At 34.4% G+C, this 18,707-nt stretch overlaps 1 protein-coding gene across 1 annotated transcript in view; it reads right to left on the bottom strand.

Annotated features, from left to right (window-relative positions):
* The window catches only part of TMEM65 (transmembrane protein 65), a 56,483-nt gene that overhangs the window by 8,380 nt on the left and 29,396 nt on the right, over positions 1-18,707 (bottom strand). The window contains exons 2-5 of the mRNA XM_057532210.1: positions 9,530-9,574; positions 6,457-6,524; positions 2,073-2,127; positions 1,169-1,211 (exon numbers count right to left, since the gene is read on the bottom strand). Of these exons, the coding sequence (XP_057388193.1) occupies positions 1,169-1,211; positions 2,073-2,127; positions 6,457-6,524; positions 9,530-9,574 (211 nt within the window). The remainder of the gene's footprint in view (positions 1-1,168; positions 1,212-2,072; positions 2,128-6,456; positions 6,525-9,529; positions 9,575-18,707) is intronic.

Genomic DNA, 18,707 nt, shown 5'->3' with positions numbered 1-18,707 from the left:
AAAATAATTGTTTAATGATACAATCTAAAACCAAATGGCCTTATTAGAGATCTATTAGATCATTTGATTCTATAAAATATAGAAAGCTGCCACAGTAGCTATATAATATTATCATTATTAACCTTAATGTTAGAAACTGGGAAATGGAATGTTTAAGGGGTAATATCACTATAGGTTTATGTCAGGAATTCCAGGAATATAAAATTTCTGCTTTGGCCCAGAACAAAGAAACTGTGTTTTTAACATTAGCTTTGGCCCCAAACTCCAGGGCAGAAGTCTAATATATAGAGTTAGGTCATATATAAAGCTGCTTTTCTCCAGATTATAGGGCTAAGGAGACCTCTACTAGACCCAGATCCAAATCTCAAAACTTACCATTCTAATGAACCAAAAAAGGAAGAAACAGAACCAAAGACTGAGCAAGAGAAAATATGTTTATCACAAAAATTAATGCCAACTTAGTCTAATTTATACTTCCCAGGCTTCCCCAAGCTCAGGAAGCAGCCCAGGCCATCTGCCGCTTAGAAGAGAGAATGTAAAAACAGAAAGAGAGAAAGCTGGCCTTTTCCAAGTAGGCATCCTCAGTTTGTTTAATCATTCCTGCCACATGGAATAAAAAGAGAAAAAACTAGCCAAGTCCCTGTATGTTTTGGCCATTATTCTCTGAAAATTCCTCTCCCTAGAAAACATGCCCAGTCAGTAGCCTCACATTTGAGCCATATTTCTTATCTTTGGGTATAGTGGGAGGAGGGTGGGGCTGAAATAATGATAGGGGTTCTTACTTTTAGTCCTGTCTCACCCTTGGAAATGTTTATAAAATACATATAAACAGTTCAGTAAGTGAAAATTCAACTTACCTTATGGTAGTTTTAGAAAAAATTTTGCACATATCATAATTGCTTGAGAAGATTATTAAACACAAATGTCAGGGTCCCATCCCCAGAGACACTAATTCTGCATGACTGGGATGTGAGCGAGACATCTATATTTGATGCACACCAAAGATTTAGTGCTATTGATTTAGAAACATTAAAGTTAAAAATTTAGTTATAAAACACACATGCAAAAATACATGTCCCTTTTTAAAATCCTTCTCAATTAAAGGAGAATGGAGAAGAGAAATAGAGCAAATACACACATGCACAAATGAATAAATGAATGAACTTACCCAAGACCAGCTAAATCTGACACAAGGTTTCCCAAAGCAGCAGCTAAAAAAATGAAAAATGGACAAGTGAATTATTACATAGAAGTCAGAAAAATCAATAAAGCACTGCTCTGGAAGAGTTATCACATTTCTAAACTACAATGACAATATCCAAAGTAGTTCATTTGACAGCTCTGAATCTTGAGATCTCCAAAATAGAACACAATATTTCTGAGATTATAGTATTCTCCTCCATCAAGTAGTAGGTTTTTTCTAATGTGGCAGCCAGTTTCCATTTTGGTTTCAGTATTAAAACACCTGTACAATATTTTGTAGTTTAACTTTCAGATAATATTTAAGGGAATTTGAATACTTGAAAGTTAAAGAGTAAAGCTATATGTACAGCTATGACATTCAAGAAAATCAAGGAGAGGAAATGTCTCTTTCATTAACTCATCTACTTCACGTGTTCCATAGAATAAAACAACACAGAATCATTCCCAAATGTCACCATCATGAAGAGTACAGTGGTATTTGGGGGGAAAGAGGAGATAGAACCAAATTAGATTTTCAATCTTGTATTTCCTTCCTTGACTTTTCTGCCCAACTTGAAAATAAATAATTTGATAGAGAAAAAGAGTAGGAAGGTTTTAGGGTAACACTGAATTAAGAGAAAAAAAATTTTAATATAGTCAATCTAGTAGGTTATTGTTACCCATTAACTAACTTAAAGTACCTAAACTTTCTCAGAAAAATATGTGCTACATGTACGAAATTAAAAATTAGAGGAATAGGATTACGTAGATAAACTAAGAGACATCTCAGTGAATAAACTCATTCAAATAAAGTATCCTCTTCTAAACCTAACCTACTAAAATGTTTCATAAATATACAATGGAATAATAACATTACTATTATTAAATACCTGCCATAGTTGAAATTCCCAAAATAACTCCAATAGATAACTCAATATGGGTTCCCTGAAAAATGATTACAAAGAAATTAATCTTAAAAATTAAAACTGAAGTGACTATCAAAGAATAGCAAAACATTAATAAAAAGAGGTAAAATAATCAATGTGTTATCAGCAAAATTATATATATATAATATGCATAAATATACACATATACTACAGCAATTCACTTAATTATTAAATATTGGGTTGACCAAAAAGTTCATTCGGATTTTTCCATAAGAGGTTATGGAAAAACCCAAACGAACTTTTTGGCCAACCCAATATATGCATTCATGCAGAAATAACATCAATATTTTATTTATTAAAATTAGGCTTTCATAAAAATAAAAAATAGCAACACACGTAGCAATATAATTCATAATTAATAATCTAGAATTTATATTTTCTTAGCACAGAAAGTTGTTTTAATGCTTTTAACACAAAGACAACCAACTCACCTAAATTTTAAATTCTGAATGATACAACTATACTATTGATATTTACCCTATAAAAGATTTAAAAGACAGACAAAACCAGTTTCTAGGGACCCAAAAAATCAGACTTCAAAAATTATCCTTAAAACACTTAGTTCTTTAACCGTTAAGTAATGAGACTGTATGATTCATTTATAAGCAACCATAGCATTTAATACAATAGAGCTACAGCAAAAATGAGGTTCCACTGTATTTCCACTGAATTTATTGAGAGTTTAAGATTTTCTATGTCTATCTCATTTCTCTAAAGAGAAGAGGGGCTCGTATTTTTACTTCTACTTTAAAGAGAAGGAACTTAAGTGAAGAAGATTAAACCATTCTAATGGATTATTGCATAGAATAAAGAAGAAATCCTACAATCTACTGTGCTAATTCAGTTCTAATCCTTACACAATTCAGCCATAAGTGGACTTAATTTCAAAAGCTCTCTTGAATACTGATGCTTGAAAATTTCTAAAACTTTTTAAAAAATCTCAATAATACTTATGGAGAATAAAAAAGAATGCCCTACAAATCTCAATGATATTTGTGGAGAAAAAAAAAAAAGAATGTCCTATCTGGTAATATAGAAATATTGTATTACTCAATTATTTACAAAATTGAAGAGAAGCTAAGTTTAATTTCCTCAATTTTCTTTCCCCTAGGCCTGTTGATTCCACTCCTTTAAAATATAATTCTTGTAGAGTATGGACCAAACAGCATGATGTACAAAAGTCTCCCAGGCACTTAAAGTTACAAGGTTGTAAAGATACCCAAAGAAACAGATTTCTGAAGAAGAAAACAGGCATGAAGAAGTATCTTTATATATGGAACCCAAAAAATCAGGAGCATTACTATAGAAGAGAAGCACTTGACAGCTATAGTGTATAAAAAAATAAATACAGCATCTTTAACATCAATGAATCATTAGAAATGAATCATTAGAAATGACCCCCCAAAAATCTATTTGCCAATACATGTATTTATAAAGCATTTAAGTGCTTAATCATTTGGTTGAATTTAAGAAACGTGAAGATCCTTCAAACAGCATGAAAAGCCTCATATAAAGTCAAGGTCGGTTTGAAGGCAATGGACTATCCACTCCTTTCCTTTTTCCCATAGTTACATCAAATTTTATGTTAACAGGTGAGGTAGAAATTATAAATAAACCTAATACTAGTTGTCTTAAAGTTATACTTGGTTCATCACCTTAATATGATTAATCTATGCTAGAATTTTAATCAATTCTATCCTAATTAAATTGTAAGAAAAATAATCCCCCCAAAACCCACTATAATATAAGTTATAAAAAGCAATCCCAATAATATAAAAATTTAATAAAAAACTATGAAATCAAAAGCTTAGTATGAACAGCAGCCAAGCATAAAGGTCAAGCCTACTATGAGAAGTTATATAGGAATTTGTTTACATGACTACAACTAGGGTAGCAGTTAAGAGAGTATACTGAACAGGAAAAACATCAAATGGCATGATAGAAAAGAAGAATGAAATATCTTCTTGACTTACTATCTTCAAACAGTCATAGCTATCCTACAATGTTTGGAGGCAATCAGTGTTTTGTTTTGTTTTTTTTTAAAAAAAAAAAGGTGAAAAACATTCTTAAGATAATAATGTTCACTTATTTCCCTTTTCATAGATCCTACAGTTATATTATTTATGGATTTTAGTCTTAGCAGTCTATTAAAAAGCCTCTTTGGAAAATTTAACTGTTCTTGAATTATTTTGCAATTATCACAGGATAATATTTTTTGCCATATCTATTACTCTTAATCAGGTTTAAGCCAGTAGTTTAATTATTTATTTCAGTACTATATAAATAAAAAATGGGTGATACGTTCCTGAAACTGGATTTCAATGTAAACCAGAAAAACAAATATTACTGAATTAGAGTCAACCATCTCAGGCCTGGAAAAATAGTCCACTCTCAGTTACACTAATAATGAGACACAGGCCTGAGTAATACAAAATAGGAACATTACAATAATTTGACTCTAGAATGTGGTTGTTCTGTTTGTTTTGTCTTGTTGGTATCTGTATTTAAACACAGATATCTGTTACTTTAGATATTTATTTCAAAGAAATAATAAGACCATACTGTGAAGGTCTTATTCAGGATCTAAGAAACTACCCAGTTTCCCTATTCTGATATCTCTTCAAAATCTCCCTGCACCCCTCTTTATGCAAAATATATCATCTCAACACTTCCCTGTAGCAAGGACAGTCTTTCATCCTTTGAATATCTAAGGTCTGCCCAACTGAGGTGAAAAAAACAAATGATTATTAAGATGGTAGAACGAGAGGTACCAGCTGTCAATAAAGAGAATCTAAAATATTGAGTGTAAAAATGAAACAGAGAAGCTTTAATTCAGACAATCTATTCAAGAACACAACAAGTCTTAAACTATAGCTTATAAATTCATCATAGTGGGGTTTTCATTACAATTAGACTTTATTTACATTAACTATTTAAATAATCTAACCAACTCAAGGTTTTAGTAATTTCAGAAAAGGTAGTATGGTATGGTTGAATAAGTTTCTCATATTCACAGATATATAAAATAGCCAACTTGATTCTTATATACATAATAGGAAAATGTCATAATCAGTCAAAAAAACTAGCGTTTTGAAATTGTATTTTAGAGGCTCTTACCAGACTACTTTGCTAAAGAATTATGTATCTAATGGGTGCTTATCACCTTCAAATTATGTGCATGCTACAGTATCTTCTGTGACTGCTTAAGGAGCAAGATACCTTCCTGCTGTGTGAACCCTGTGTTTCCTCAACCAGGTGAATGTCTAGACTTTCTGGATATCTGATCCCTATCAATCTGGACATAAAGTGAGACTACATACCAAAGAAAACCATTCTTGAATGAACCAATTTTAGATATTTTTTAAGCAAATTTTATAATCCATACTATGTAAATTATACTTTTATCCCTATTTTGAAACTAAATATTCTATTTGTATCCATCTATAGTACATGTGACCTCCAAAACACCAAAACAAAAAACAAAAACAAACAACAACAACAAAAAAAACCCTGGCATCTCTCAAATATATTTCCCTCACATTCAGTAATCCTAAAATCATTCCATTTCTTTTTTGAGCGGTCTCCTACAAAATATCTAGAATTTATAGAACTTTTTAAAAGTTTGAGTCAGTGAAGAGAAGTGGATAGAGCACTGGGCAGTTTCAGAAGACCTGCATTTTCATCATGACTTTATAATCTGGATCCAATATTGGTTATCTAGTGACAAAAAGTGTCACAGAAGAGTAAGAAAGATAAATCAGCCATCCCTGAGACTAAACAATACTTGCAAGAAACAACCTTAAATTAAAATGACTTCAGCAAAGGAGAACTTTTTAACACTACGATGGAACAAAGACTGAAGGGTTTATTATTCACAGTATTCTGAATTGAAACTTAAATCATCTTTGGGTTAAATGGATAGACTGTATATCCAAACACCCTTTAAAACATTTTTGTATGGGAAAACTGGACAAGGAACTAATTAATAACATACACATGATGAGAACTGCTGATACAATTAAAGAACATTAGAAAATTTTACATACTTTATTCTTTAGTAAGAATGTTGAAACTAGAAGAGGATAAAATAGACCCAATAAATATGTGTTTATTATTGTCAATGCTTTACCAAAAGTCTTGATGATTAATAGATATGATGCCTTAAAAATTGAGCTACAGTCTAATTAACCTGAAATATAGTTTAAAATAGCCTTGCTCATTATGATATTAATTAAAACTTTATAGCTACAATATGTAAATTATTAGGAAAATTTAGACCACATTAATTTCTTTATTAACTCAAAATAGAAGGGTTGAAAGAACTTACTGCAACAATCATAATTGCATTATCCAAAAAGCCAAACCCTATGAAAGGTATCGCATTGTGGATGAATACTGAAAAACATCAAAAACAGAAAAATATGTTTTAAGATTTCTATAATTTTAAAATGACAAAAACAGACCATATGATTAAACTCTCATAAATAGATTTGATTTAAGTTTTGGAATTTGCTTTCCATTCCCCATAGACAAAAGATTCTGCTTGTCCTCTGTTTATATACTTGGTGGAAGATATACTGGGGAAAAAACAAAATAAAAAACACATAACATGTAAAATTAATTGTGTTAGGCTTTTGTGTTTCCTTATTGGCAACGCACACACATACAAATTACATACAGTTAATGACAGAACAAATAAATACATGAGTACCATGTTTTACCTGTTAAATTACTATTGACATCAATCTTTTTCTCTCTTAGACCTAACGACTGATACCATAAAATTGATCTCCATATTAGAAATAATAAAAAGTGTTCTGAATCAAATATCAGGGAAGCTATCTGGTCACTTACACTCACTAAACAATTTTTTAAACAAATGTTAGGAAAATGTGATTATCTCATCTGTCTTAGACATCTGTGTTCAAAGTCCTCTTTCCCCCATCAAAACATCAGTATCCCTGATAGCTTTCACCAAATAAAACAAACAATATTTGATTTAAATGAAAATGTAACTTGATCTCTTCCTACCAAAGGCACATCTCACCCTACCTATCTAGTACATAATCTGAATGACCTGAGAAAACAGAAGTGTAACTAGGAAGAACTAATACCTATTTTAAAAATATATTTAGCTTCATTTTTTTTCCTATTTACATCTTCAGCACACTGCAGAATGCCTAGTGCACAGTAGATGCTCAATAAACATTAGTTAAATAAGTTGAGGACAACTAACTTGGAAAGGAAGAGAATTCCAGATTAAGAGAATTGAAGGAAGACTGTGAAACAGATTAAAAGCTGGGGATAGTTAAGACTTTATTCTAGTTATTCTATAAATTTGCCAAGGTATAGTCAACATCCATTCAACTGAGGACTTTTTAAAAATAAACATCAAGGCTCTGAGTTTTATACCACATCCAAAAAATAGTCCCTTAAACCAATTGGTTATATATGTGTTCAGTGCCTCTAGATCTTTTTTCTTTTAATGCAGTTAAGTCCACAGAAAGTATAATTAAAATATAATCCAGAAGTTATGAAAATTTGATACCACTCTACCCCAATCAGGGAAGGCTAATAACCAGTAAAACAAGAAACATTTCTACCCACAAGCACTGTCGAAGACTAAGATCAAGGGGGAAAATGGTATATATCCTAGGTCATTTCAGAGTTCTTCTTGTTATCACATAAGAATGTCCCAGGTAAAAAGCAACATCTTTTAAATTATAAAGCATATTGTTTTAAAAGTTATGAAAGATGATAAAAATCAAGTGGCACATTAATGAAATGGGATTTTTTAATTAAAGAGTCTAGACTTAGTTCTTTGACTTTTTGCCTAGATCCAGCTGCTTAATGACCAGACATTCAAAATTTTATAATAATCAGCTTCTAAAACACATACAGAATTTCAAAAAAATATTACAGATTTGACATGTCAAAAGAATATAATGAAATTTTTAAAATTCACCACATGAAACACTTACAGTGAAAAGAGAGCTACTTAAATGTATATCTGGAGAGAAGACTCTCCAGACATCTCTCAATCATCTTTGAAATGTAAATATGGCAAAGTAACTAAGAAACCTTTGGGATTACTAAACATTTTAGGGTTAATTTGATGGCATCTCTAAAACTGGCTAGTTATAAATATCTTAAAATTAGGTGTCAAGGTTATTAAACTAAGTTTAAGATTAGACTAATTGCTATCTTAGTAAAAACTTGGTCATAAAACCAAGGCATGTTGCTACATGGCTATAATAATTACCTGGAACTATAAAATATATTATGCTTTGATGTTTAGACCTAAGTAAATGTGTCCTGCAAATAAAAATTTATTTTCATTCCAAAGGAAAATTATAAGTTTCAGAAAGTCAAATAAACACGTACTGGACACTCCACAGGGCACTTGAGATACAAAGATACTTGGTTACCAGCCCTCAAGAAGTTTGGGTATGATAACACAGCCATATAAGCAGGTAATTTCAATATGACCCCCAGAATGGTAATAGCATTATACAGTGCTATGGATATTGATTGTATGAATCCAGGCTAGAAGAATAAAAAAAGATTACCTGGGAAAGAAACATCTTAAAGAATTCTTAAATTGTTTTGATAGCTGGGAAAAGTTACTTATTTCTAATACAAATTATATTCTACCTCTGAGAGTAAAAAGAACTATTAAAAAGAACTGGCTACTAAATTTTAATTATATAAGTTTGTTCTCCAGCATGTAATGATATCCTACCAATTTCTTCAGTTTCCTTTGGGAAATATTATTCTCTAACTCAGTAGTTGTTAGCAAATCACATCTAATATTTAGCTTTAACTTACAACCTATTCAAATTCACTGCACCGCTAAATAATTCTCTTCTTCCACTGTTTTTATATTAAGATCCCAAACTATTTTACATTACTTTGGTATTAGCCCTTGAATATTTATTCCAATCATAATAAAGAAAGCACACCAGCAGCATTGTAAAGCTCTTCTTCCTGGTGGTTTAAAATGAACTTTACTGTCTTCATTATTACAAACAACAAATCAGAGTATTTTCTCCACCAAAGAAAATAGCCTAGAAATTCTAGTTCTGAAATTACCCAACTTAAATCCAAACTAAACATACCCTTTTTCTTGGGAATTAAGAAAACCTCTACTATAATTCTATCTCTAGATGGTAACAATATTTAAACAATAATAGATATGGTTAACAATCTTAGAAATTCCATAATACTGTAATATGTCTTAAACCAAGTTTACAAACTTTTTGCTTCAGCATAATAAATAAGATAATCCACTCTATCTGGAATGATTTAACTTACTGACTTCTGTACTATTAATGAGTAACACAGTTATTTCAAGTCCAAAAGACAGATGCACAAATATTTAACAATTATAGAACCATTACCATATCTCAGCTGTCCTGGGGTGGGTGGTAGAGCTTCCAATTTTTCTGAAGGGGAAAGAAAGGGTGTGGTCAAGAATTAGTTACTATAGCATGATTTCTTTTTTATTACAATGAAGAAAATACCAGCAGAATTACAAAGTGAGAGAATAGCAGAGTTTTTCATAAATTATCTTTAGGTTAATGGATCAAAGTTATCCATACAGGAAATATTACTTGGTATAGATTAAACTACAAAGCTAGAAAACAAAACTGAGCTTTAGTTACAGGCCTACCATGGACCCTATAGCCCTGAGTAAATCATTTGCTTTTTGGTTTTTTGTAAGTCCTTGTATCTATATAATGAGGCTGTTCACACAAATTACAGTGAAAAAAAAAAAAAACTTCAGAAATATAGCCACCCTTCTTGAAAATGGCAACCCTAAATGACTTAAGAAATATATACCCAAACAAACACTGATAATACTCAAGTAGACCTAGATGTCCTTTAAAAATAGGAAAATAATATTTTAAAGCAATGTATTACACCAGTAACTTCACCAGATTGTGTTATGTTCCTTAATTAATATCCCTAGATAATATACTGAATATTTTGAGTTTTGAAACCTATACTACTGGATAATTAGAATATTCTACACAATAAAATGACCCAAAAGAGTAGAGTATCATTCAACAAATAGCAATATTACTTATAATATATGTCATAATAAACACAGAAAGTTTTCCCAAGTATATATATCAAAGTAAGTAACTTCAAGTGCCATCATTAAATCTAAAAATTAACAATTATTACAAAGAACCTACCTACCTAATCTCATAACAATAAACAACTCACCATTTATAAGTAAGAGTAAGCTATGGTAAAATGGCAGAGAATTCCACCTTCGTTATCCTCACTCAATCCAACAGAAGTAACTGATAACCTATACAGAAGAACCCAAACCATGGATCGCTCTGCTCTAAAGATTTAGTACAAACAACCGAAGTGTCCAAGGAAATTCATTACAAACTGGATATATATTTTCTAAAATATTTATTTATAATCTATAACAACATAAGAACTGAAGAATTTATTTTTTAAAAAGGAAAAAGCAAATAAATCTCCATTAATAAGCTATATAAAAAGGAGTATGAATCATATTTGTAAATGTTATTTTACTAAAAAAGCATATAGTATCATAAAGACTTTACAATAAGAAATACGCTAAAACCTAGAGTTTAGGCAATTACTGAATTATTCAGAAAGTTCTAAGAATGCAAGTTTAAGTTTTGTTTTTCCTTTTTTAGAACAGTTAAGAAATGAAGATATCCTAAACCTTTGCAGAATTTTACATCTGCTTAGAATATACTTTCCATTCTTTGACTAGCACTGTTACTTCAAAATCTACTTTGAAAGCATGCAAATAGTTTTCCAAATTTTTAACAAGAAATATAAGATATCACTGTACTTCCACAGAGTTTTCTGGTGAAGTAAACATGCAAAAGTGGTTACATACCAGAACTATTTCCTAGATGCATTACTCTCATCATCACTACAGTTCTGACACTGTGAGGAGAAGTCCTTGTCAGTTGACTGGAACATCTTGAAATACCTAAAAATTCAACAAGCAGGACCTTCCCAGTATAATGAGAATATACAGAGTCCTTGCTTTTACTTCTTCAAATTCCTTACGTATTGAGCAAAATATTTAAAATACTTTACAACTCCTAAGACAAAAGGATAAGGGCTAGGCAAATGTATAACGTGTAGCGGTAAAGAGGAAAAAAAAAATCAAATAATGTAACCAGTATTCCTAATCTGTCTTTCCAAGTACACATAAGGATTAAAAAATTAAAGGTAATGAAAAATAATTTTTTTTAAAGATAGAGAAAAAGGAAGAAATATAAAGTAAAGGAGGGGCTTCCCTGGTGGCGCAGTGGTTGAGAGTCTGCCTGCTGATGCGGGGGACATGGGTTCGAGCCCTGGTCTGGGAGGATCCCACATGCCGCGGAGCGACTGGGCCCGTGAGCCACAGCTGCTGAGCCTGCGCGTCTGGAGCCTGTGCCCCGCAGCGGGAGGGGCCGCGATAGTGAGAGGCCCGCGCACCGCGATGAAGAGCGGCCCCCGCACCGCGATGAAGAGTGGCCCCCACTTGCCGCAACTAGAGAAAGCCCTCACACGAAAACTAAGAGACCCAACACAGTCATAAATAAATAAATAAAATAAATAAATAAAGTAAAAAATAAATAAATAAATAAATAAATAAATAAAGTAAAGGAGACACAGCAAGGAAGAAAACCACTGGCACAGAGATTAAAGTAAAATCAAAGCACAGATTTTTGCCTCCTGCATCATAAAGAACCTAAGGAGTAATAAGAGTAAATATGAAAGGAACATTTCCTAGAAAGTGAAAATTTTATTGGAAAGTATCTATCAAAAACTGTGAATCATAAATTGATCGGTTTGAGGATTCTGACACTATAAATTATCTTCTTTACTACGTTAACTGAAAGAAAGTAAAATACATATCAGAAGTTAAAGGGCTTCCCTGGTGGCGCAGTGGTTAAGAATCTGCCATCCAATGCAGGAGACACGGGTTCGAGCCCTGGTCCGGGAAGATCCCACATGCCGCGGAGCAACTAAGCCCGTGCGTCACAACTACTGAGCCTGCGCTCTAGAGCCCACGAGCCACAACTACTGAGCCCGCGTGCCACAACTACTGAAGCCCGCGTACCTAGAGCCCGTGCTCTGCAACGAGAGAAGCCACGCAATGAGAAGCCCACGCACAGCAACGAAGAGTAGCCCCCTCTCACTGCAACTAGAGATGGCCCGTGAGCAGCAACAAAGACCCAACGCAGCCAAAAATAAAACCAATAAAATAAATAAATTTTAAAAATAATTTTAAAAAAAAAGTTAAAAACATTAGATGTATAACACACAGCAAAACTCAATCTTGGAAATAAGCCCAAGGTTTCAGCAATCTATACAAGTTTTAAAATGTCATGGCTAAAAAAAAAATAAATAAATAAATAAAAAATAAAATAAAATAAAATGTCATGGCTGCCAATTTAACCTCACTGAAAATAGTCATAATAAGCCCCAAAGCTTTATTTCCCTACATATACATCTTAACCATAAAATTTTTCTTCTGACATATGGTAAACTATGTACACTTACATGGAAATGTATTCTAATCTACTGTTTTATTAAGCAGACTTTGGAGTTAGAAAAACCAGTTCTTTCAGTTACTCTGTGTGTGTATGTATGTGTTACATGCATCATAATTTCTCTCTTCTTTTCTAAATATTTTAAAAGAAGATGACTATTAAGATTGTACATCACCACACCATATTCTCCAACCATTTTTAGCTTAAGAAATCCTGGTTCTACTTCCAATACTGGCTGAATAATCTTCTATCAGACCAATCCTCCTGCACAGAACAACTATAACTATAAATAAATATCTGAAAGCACTGGAAAATGACCAAAAGTAGGTTGATTCTGGAGAGGAATCAACACTTAGAAGAAAGAATGGAACTAAATGAGTTACCCATTTAACTCAGCTTTTGGCCTAATCCACAACATGTAGACCAACTAAAACTCTTAATAAAAAAACTTCAGTCTTTCTGGCCTAAAGAAGTAGTGGGCAGATAAAAAGAAACAAAATTGAGTTATTTGTAGTGAGGTGGATGGACCTAGAGACTGTCATACAGAGTGAAGTAAGTCAGAGAAAAATAAATACCGTATGCTAACACATATATATGGAACCTAAAAAAGAAAAAAAAAGAAAAAAAGGTTCTGAAGAACCTAGGGGCAGGAAAGGAATAAAGACACAGACGTAGAGAATGGACTTGAGGACATGCATAGGGGGACGGGTAAGCTGGAACGAAGTGAGAGAGTGGCATGGACTTATATATACTACCAAATGTAAAATAGATAGCTAGAGGGAAGCAGCTGCATAGCACAGGGAGATCAGCTCGGTGCTTTGTGACCACCTAGAGGGGTGAGATAGGGAGGGTGGGAGGGAGACCTAAGAGGGAGGAGATATGGGGATATATGTATGTGTATAGCTGATTCACTTTGTTATAAAGCAGAAACTAACACACCATTGTAAAGCAATTATACTCCAATAAAGATGTTAAAAAAAAAAAAAGAAGTAGTGAGCAGGGTGCAAGGTAACCAAAGCCACTGGAAAGTGAGAGGGGAGTCCTGGAAAGAATAAAGTCAGAAAGGAGGAGCCCTAAATTCTGTATACACATTTGGTTCAAATATATGGCTGACCTGTAAACCACGCCTGTGCAGGGAAAACTCCAAAAATCTCAGTTAAAGGTAAAATAACTGAAGATTTGAGCTGCAGCCCAAGAGACAGAGTTTGCAATTTGAGCCTAACAATTAACTGCATGCTAAAACAAATAAACAAAAGTCAATATTTTTCAGAAGAATGAAACAGAATGCAGAGTCTCTGCAACATAATAATCATAGCAATGACTAGGATACAATCCAAAATTACTTCACAAACAAACAGGAAAACCTGACCCATTTTCAGGATAAAAAACAATAGAGACCAATTCAAAAGTGACTCAAATATGCATACGTATGTATAACTGTATCACATTGCTGTACACCAGAAACTAACACAACATTGTAAATCAACTATACTTCAATTTTTTAAAAAGTGACTCAAATGTTAGAAATAGCAGACAAGCTCTTGCGAGAGCACCAGAATCACAACTGGCTGCTGGACAATCATCGACAGGAAGACACTGGACTTCACCAAGGAGGATACCCAACGTCCAAGGACAGAGGAGAAGCCACAGTGAGACGGTAGGAGGGGTGCACTCAGAGTAAAATCAAATCCCATAACTGCTGGGTGGATGACTCACAGACTGGCGAACACTTATACCACAGAAGTCCACCCACTGGAGTGAAGGTTCTGAGCCCCACGTCAGGCTTCCCAACCTGGGGGTCCGGCAACGGGAGGAGGAATTCATAGAGAATCAGACTTTGAAGCCTAGTGGGAATTGATTGCAGGACTTCGACAGGACTGGGGGAAACAGAGACCCCACTCTTGGAGGGCAGACACGGAATAGTGTGTGCATCGGGACGCGGGGGAAGGAGCAGTGACCCTGGGGGAGACTGAACCAGACCTACCTGCTAGTGTTGGAGGGTCTCCTGCAGAGGCGGGGGCTGGCTCTGTTTCACCGTGGGGACAAGGACACTGGCAGCGGAGGTTCTGGGAAGTACTCCTTGGTGTGAGCCCTCCCAGAGTCTGCCATTAGCCCCACCAAAGAGCCCAGGTAGGCTCCAGTGTTGGAGCCTCAGGCAAAACAACCAAAAGGGAGGGAATCCAGCCCCACCCATCAACAGTCAAGTGGATTAAAGTTTTACTGAGCTCTGACGCCACAGCAACAGTCACCTCTACCCACCACCAGAGCCTCCCATCAAGCCTCTTAGATAGCCTCAACCACCAGAGGGCAGACAGCAGAAGCAAGAAAAACTACAATCCTGCAGCCTGTGGAACAAAAACCACAGTTACAGAAAGATAGACAAGATGAAAAGGCAGAGGGCTATATACCAGATGAAGGAACAAGAATAAACCCCAGAAAAACAACTAAATGAAGTGGAGATAGGCAACCTTCCAGAAAAAGAATTCAGAATAATGATAGTGAAGATGATCCAGGACCTCGGAATAAGAATGGAGGCAAAGATTGAGAAGATGCAAGAAATGATTAACAAAGACCTAGAAGGATTAAAGAACAAACAAACAGAGATGACCAATACAATAACTGAAATGAAAACTACACTAGAAGGAATCAATAGCAGAATAACTGAGGCAGAAGAACGGATAAGTGACCTAGAAGACAGAATGGTGGAATTCACTGCTGTGGAACAGAAAGAAAAAGGAATGAAAAGAAATGAAGACAGCCTAAGAGACCTCTGGGACAACATTAAACATGACAACATTCGCATTATAGGGGTCCCAGAAGGAAAAGAGAGAGAGAAAGGACCCGAGAAAATATTTGAAGAGATTATAGTCAAAAACTTCCCTAACATGGGAAAGGAAATAGCCACCCAAGTCCAGGAACTGCAGAGAGTCCCATACAGGATAAACCCAAGGAGAAACACGCCGAGACACATAGTAATCAAAGTGGCAAAAATTAAAGACAAAGAAAAATTATTGAAAGCAGCAAGGGAAAAACGACAAATAACATACAAGGGAACTCCCATAAGGTTAACAGCTGATTTCTCAGCAGAAACTCTACAAGCCAGAAGGGAGTGGCATGATATACTTAAAGTGATGAAAGGGAAGAACCTACAACCAAGATTACTCTACCCAGCAAGGATCTCATTTAGATTTGATGGAGAAATCAAAAGCTTTACAGACAAGCAAAAGCTAAGAGAATTCACCACCACCAAACCAGCTCTACAACAAATGCTAAAGGAACTTCTCTAAGTGGGAAACACAAGAGAAGAAAAGGACCTACAAAAACAAACCCAAAACAATTAAAAAAATGGTCATAGGAACATACATATCGATAATTACCTTAAACGTGAATGGATTAAATGCTCCAACCAAAAGACACAGGCTTGCTGAATGGATACAAAAACAAGACCCATATATATGCTGTCTACAAGAGACCCACTTCAGACCTAGCGACACATACAGACTGAAAGTGAGGGGATGGAAAAAGATATTCCATGCAAATGGAAATCAAAAGAAAGCTGGAGTAGCTATACTCATATCAGATAAAATAGACTTTTTTTTTTTTTTTTTTTTTTTTTTAATATTTATTTATTTATTTATGGCTGTGTTGGGTCTTCGTTTCTGTGCGAGGGCTTTCTCTAGTTGTGGCAAGCGGGGGCCACTCTTCATCACGGTGCGTGGGCCTCTCACTATCGTGGCCTCTCTTGTTGCGGAGCACAGGCTCCAGACGCGCAGGCTCAGTAATTGTGGCTCACGGGCCTAGTTGCTCCGTGGCATGTGGGATCCTCCCAGACCAGGGCTCGAACCCGTGTCCCCTGCATTGGCAGGCGGATTCTCAACCACTGCGCCACCAGGGAAGCCCTAAAATAGACTTTTAAATAAAGAATGTTACAAGAGACAAGGAAGGACACTACATAATGATCAAGAGATCAATCCAAGAAGAAGATATAACAACTATAAATATATATGCACCCAACATAGGAGCACCTCAATACATAAGGCAACTGTCAACAGCTGTAAAAGAGGAAATTGACAGTAACACAATAATAGTGGGGGACTTTAACACCTCACTTACACCAATGCACAGATCATCCAAAATGAAAATAAATAAGGAAACAGAAGCTTTAAATGACACAATAGACCAGATAGATTTAATTGATATTTATAGGACATTCCATCCAAAAACAGCAGATTACACATTCTTCTCAAGTGTGCACGGAATATTCTCCAGGATAGATCACATCTTGGGTCACAAATCAAGCCTCAGTAAATTTAAGAAAATTGAAATCATATCAAGCATCTTTTCTGACCACAACGCTATGAGATTAGAAATGAATTACAGGGAAAAAAACGAAAAAACACAGACACATGGAGGCTAAACAATACGTGACTAAATAACCAAGAGATCACTGAAGAAATCAAAGAGGAAATCAAAATACCTAGAGACAAATGACAATGAAAACACGATGACCCAAAACCTACGGGATGCAGCAAAAGCAGTTCTAAGAGGGAAGTTTATAGCTATACAAGCTTACCTAAAGAAACAAGAAAAATCTCAAGTAAACAATCTAACCTTACACCTAAAGAAATTAGAGAAAGAAGAACAAACAAAACCCAAAGTTAGCAGAAGGAAAGAAATCATAAAGATGAGAGTGGAAATAAATGAAATAGAAACAAAGAAAACAATAGCAAAGATCAATAAAACTAAAAGCTGGTTCTTTGAGAAGATAAACAAAATTGATAAGCCATTAGCCAGACTCATCAAGAAAAAGAGGGAGAGGACTCAAATCAATAAAATCAGAAATGAAAAAGGAGAAGTTACAACAGACACCGCAGAAATACAAAGCATCCTAAGAGACTACTACAAGCAACTTTATGCCAATAAAATGGACAACCTGGAAGAAATGGACAAATTCTTAGAAAGGTATAACCTTCCAAGACTGAACCAGGAAGAAGCAGAAAATATGAACAGACCAATCACAAGTAATGAAATTGAAACTGTGATTAAAAATCATCCAACAAACAAAAGTCCAGGACCAGATGGCTTCACAGGTGAATTCTATCAAACATTTAGAGAAGAGCTAACACCTATCCTTCTCAAATTCTTCCAAAAAATTGCAGAGGAAGGAACACTCCCAAACTCATTCTATGAGGCCACCATCACCCTGATACCAAAACCAGACAAAGATACTACAAAAAAAGAAAATTACAGACCAATATCACTGATGAATATAGATGCAAAATCCTCAACAAAATACTAGCAAACAGAATCCAACAACACAATAAAAGGATCATACACCACGATCAAGTGGGATTTATCCCAGGGATGCAAGGATTCTTCAATATATGCAAATCAATCAATGTGATACACCATATTAACAAATTGAAGAATAAAAACCATATGATCATCTCAATAGATGCAGAAAAAGCTTTTGACAAAATTCAACACCCATTTATGATAAAAATTCTCCAGAAAGTGGGCATAGAGGGAACCTACCTCAACATAATAAAGGCCATATATGACAAACCCACAGCAAACATCATTCTCAACAGTGAAAAACTGAAAGCATTTCCTCTAAGATCAGGAACAAGACAAGGATGTCCACTCTCACCACTATTATTCAACATAGTTCTGGAAGTCCTAGCCATGGCAATCAGAGAAGAAAAAGAAATAAAAGGAATACAAATTGGAAAAGAAGAAGTAAAACTGTCACTGTTTGCAGATGACATGATACTATACATAGAGAATCCTAAAACTGCCACCAGAAAATTGCTAGAGCTAATTAATGAATATGGTAAAGTTGCAGGATACAAAATTAACGCACAGAAATCTCTTGCATTCCTATACACTAATGATGAAAAATCTGAAAGAGAAATTATGGAAACACTCCCATTTACCATTGCAACAAAAAGAATAAAATACCTAGGAATAAACTTACCTAGGGAGACAAAAGACCTGTATGCAGAAAACTATAAGACACTGATGAAAGAAATTA

The sequence above is a fragment of the Balaenoptera acutorostrata genome, chromosome 17 (genome assembly GCF_949987535.1).
Source record: "Balaenoptera acutorostrata chromosome 17, mBalAcu1.1, whole genome shotgun sequence".
NCBI lineage: Eukaryota > Metazoa > Chordata > Mammalia > Artiodactyla > Balaenopteridae > Balaenoptera > Balaenoptera acutorostrata.
Note: the sequence above shows the minus strand (reverse complement) of the source record. Positions and strands in the feature narration are given on the sequence as shown.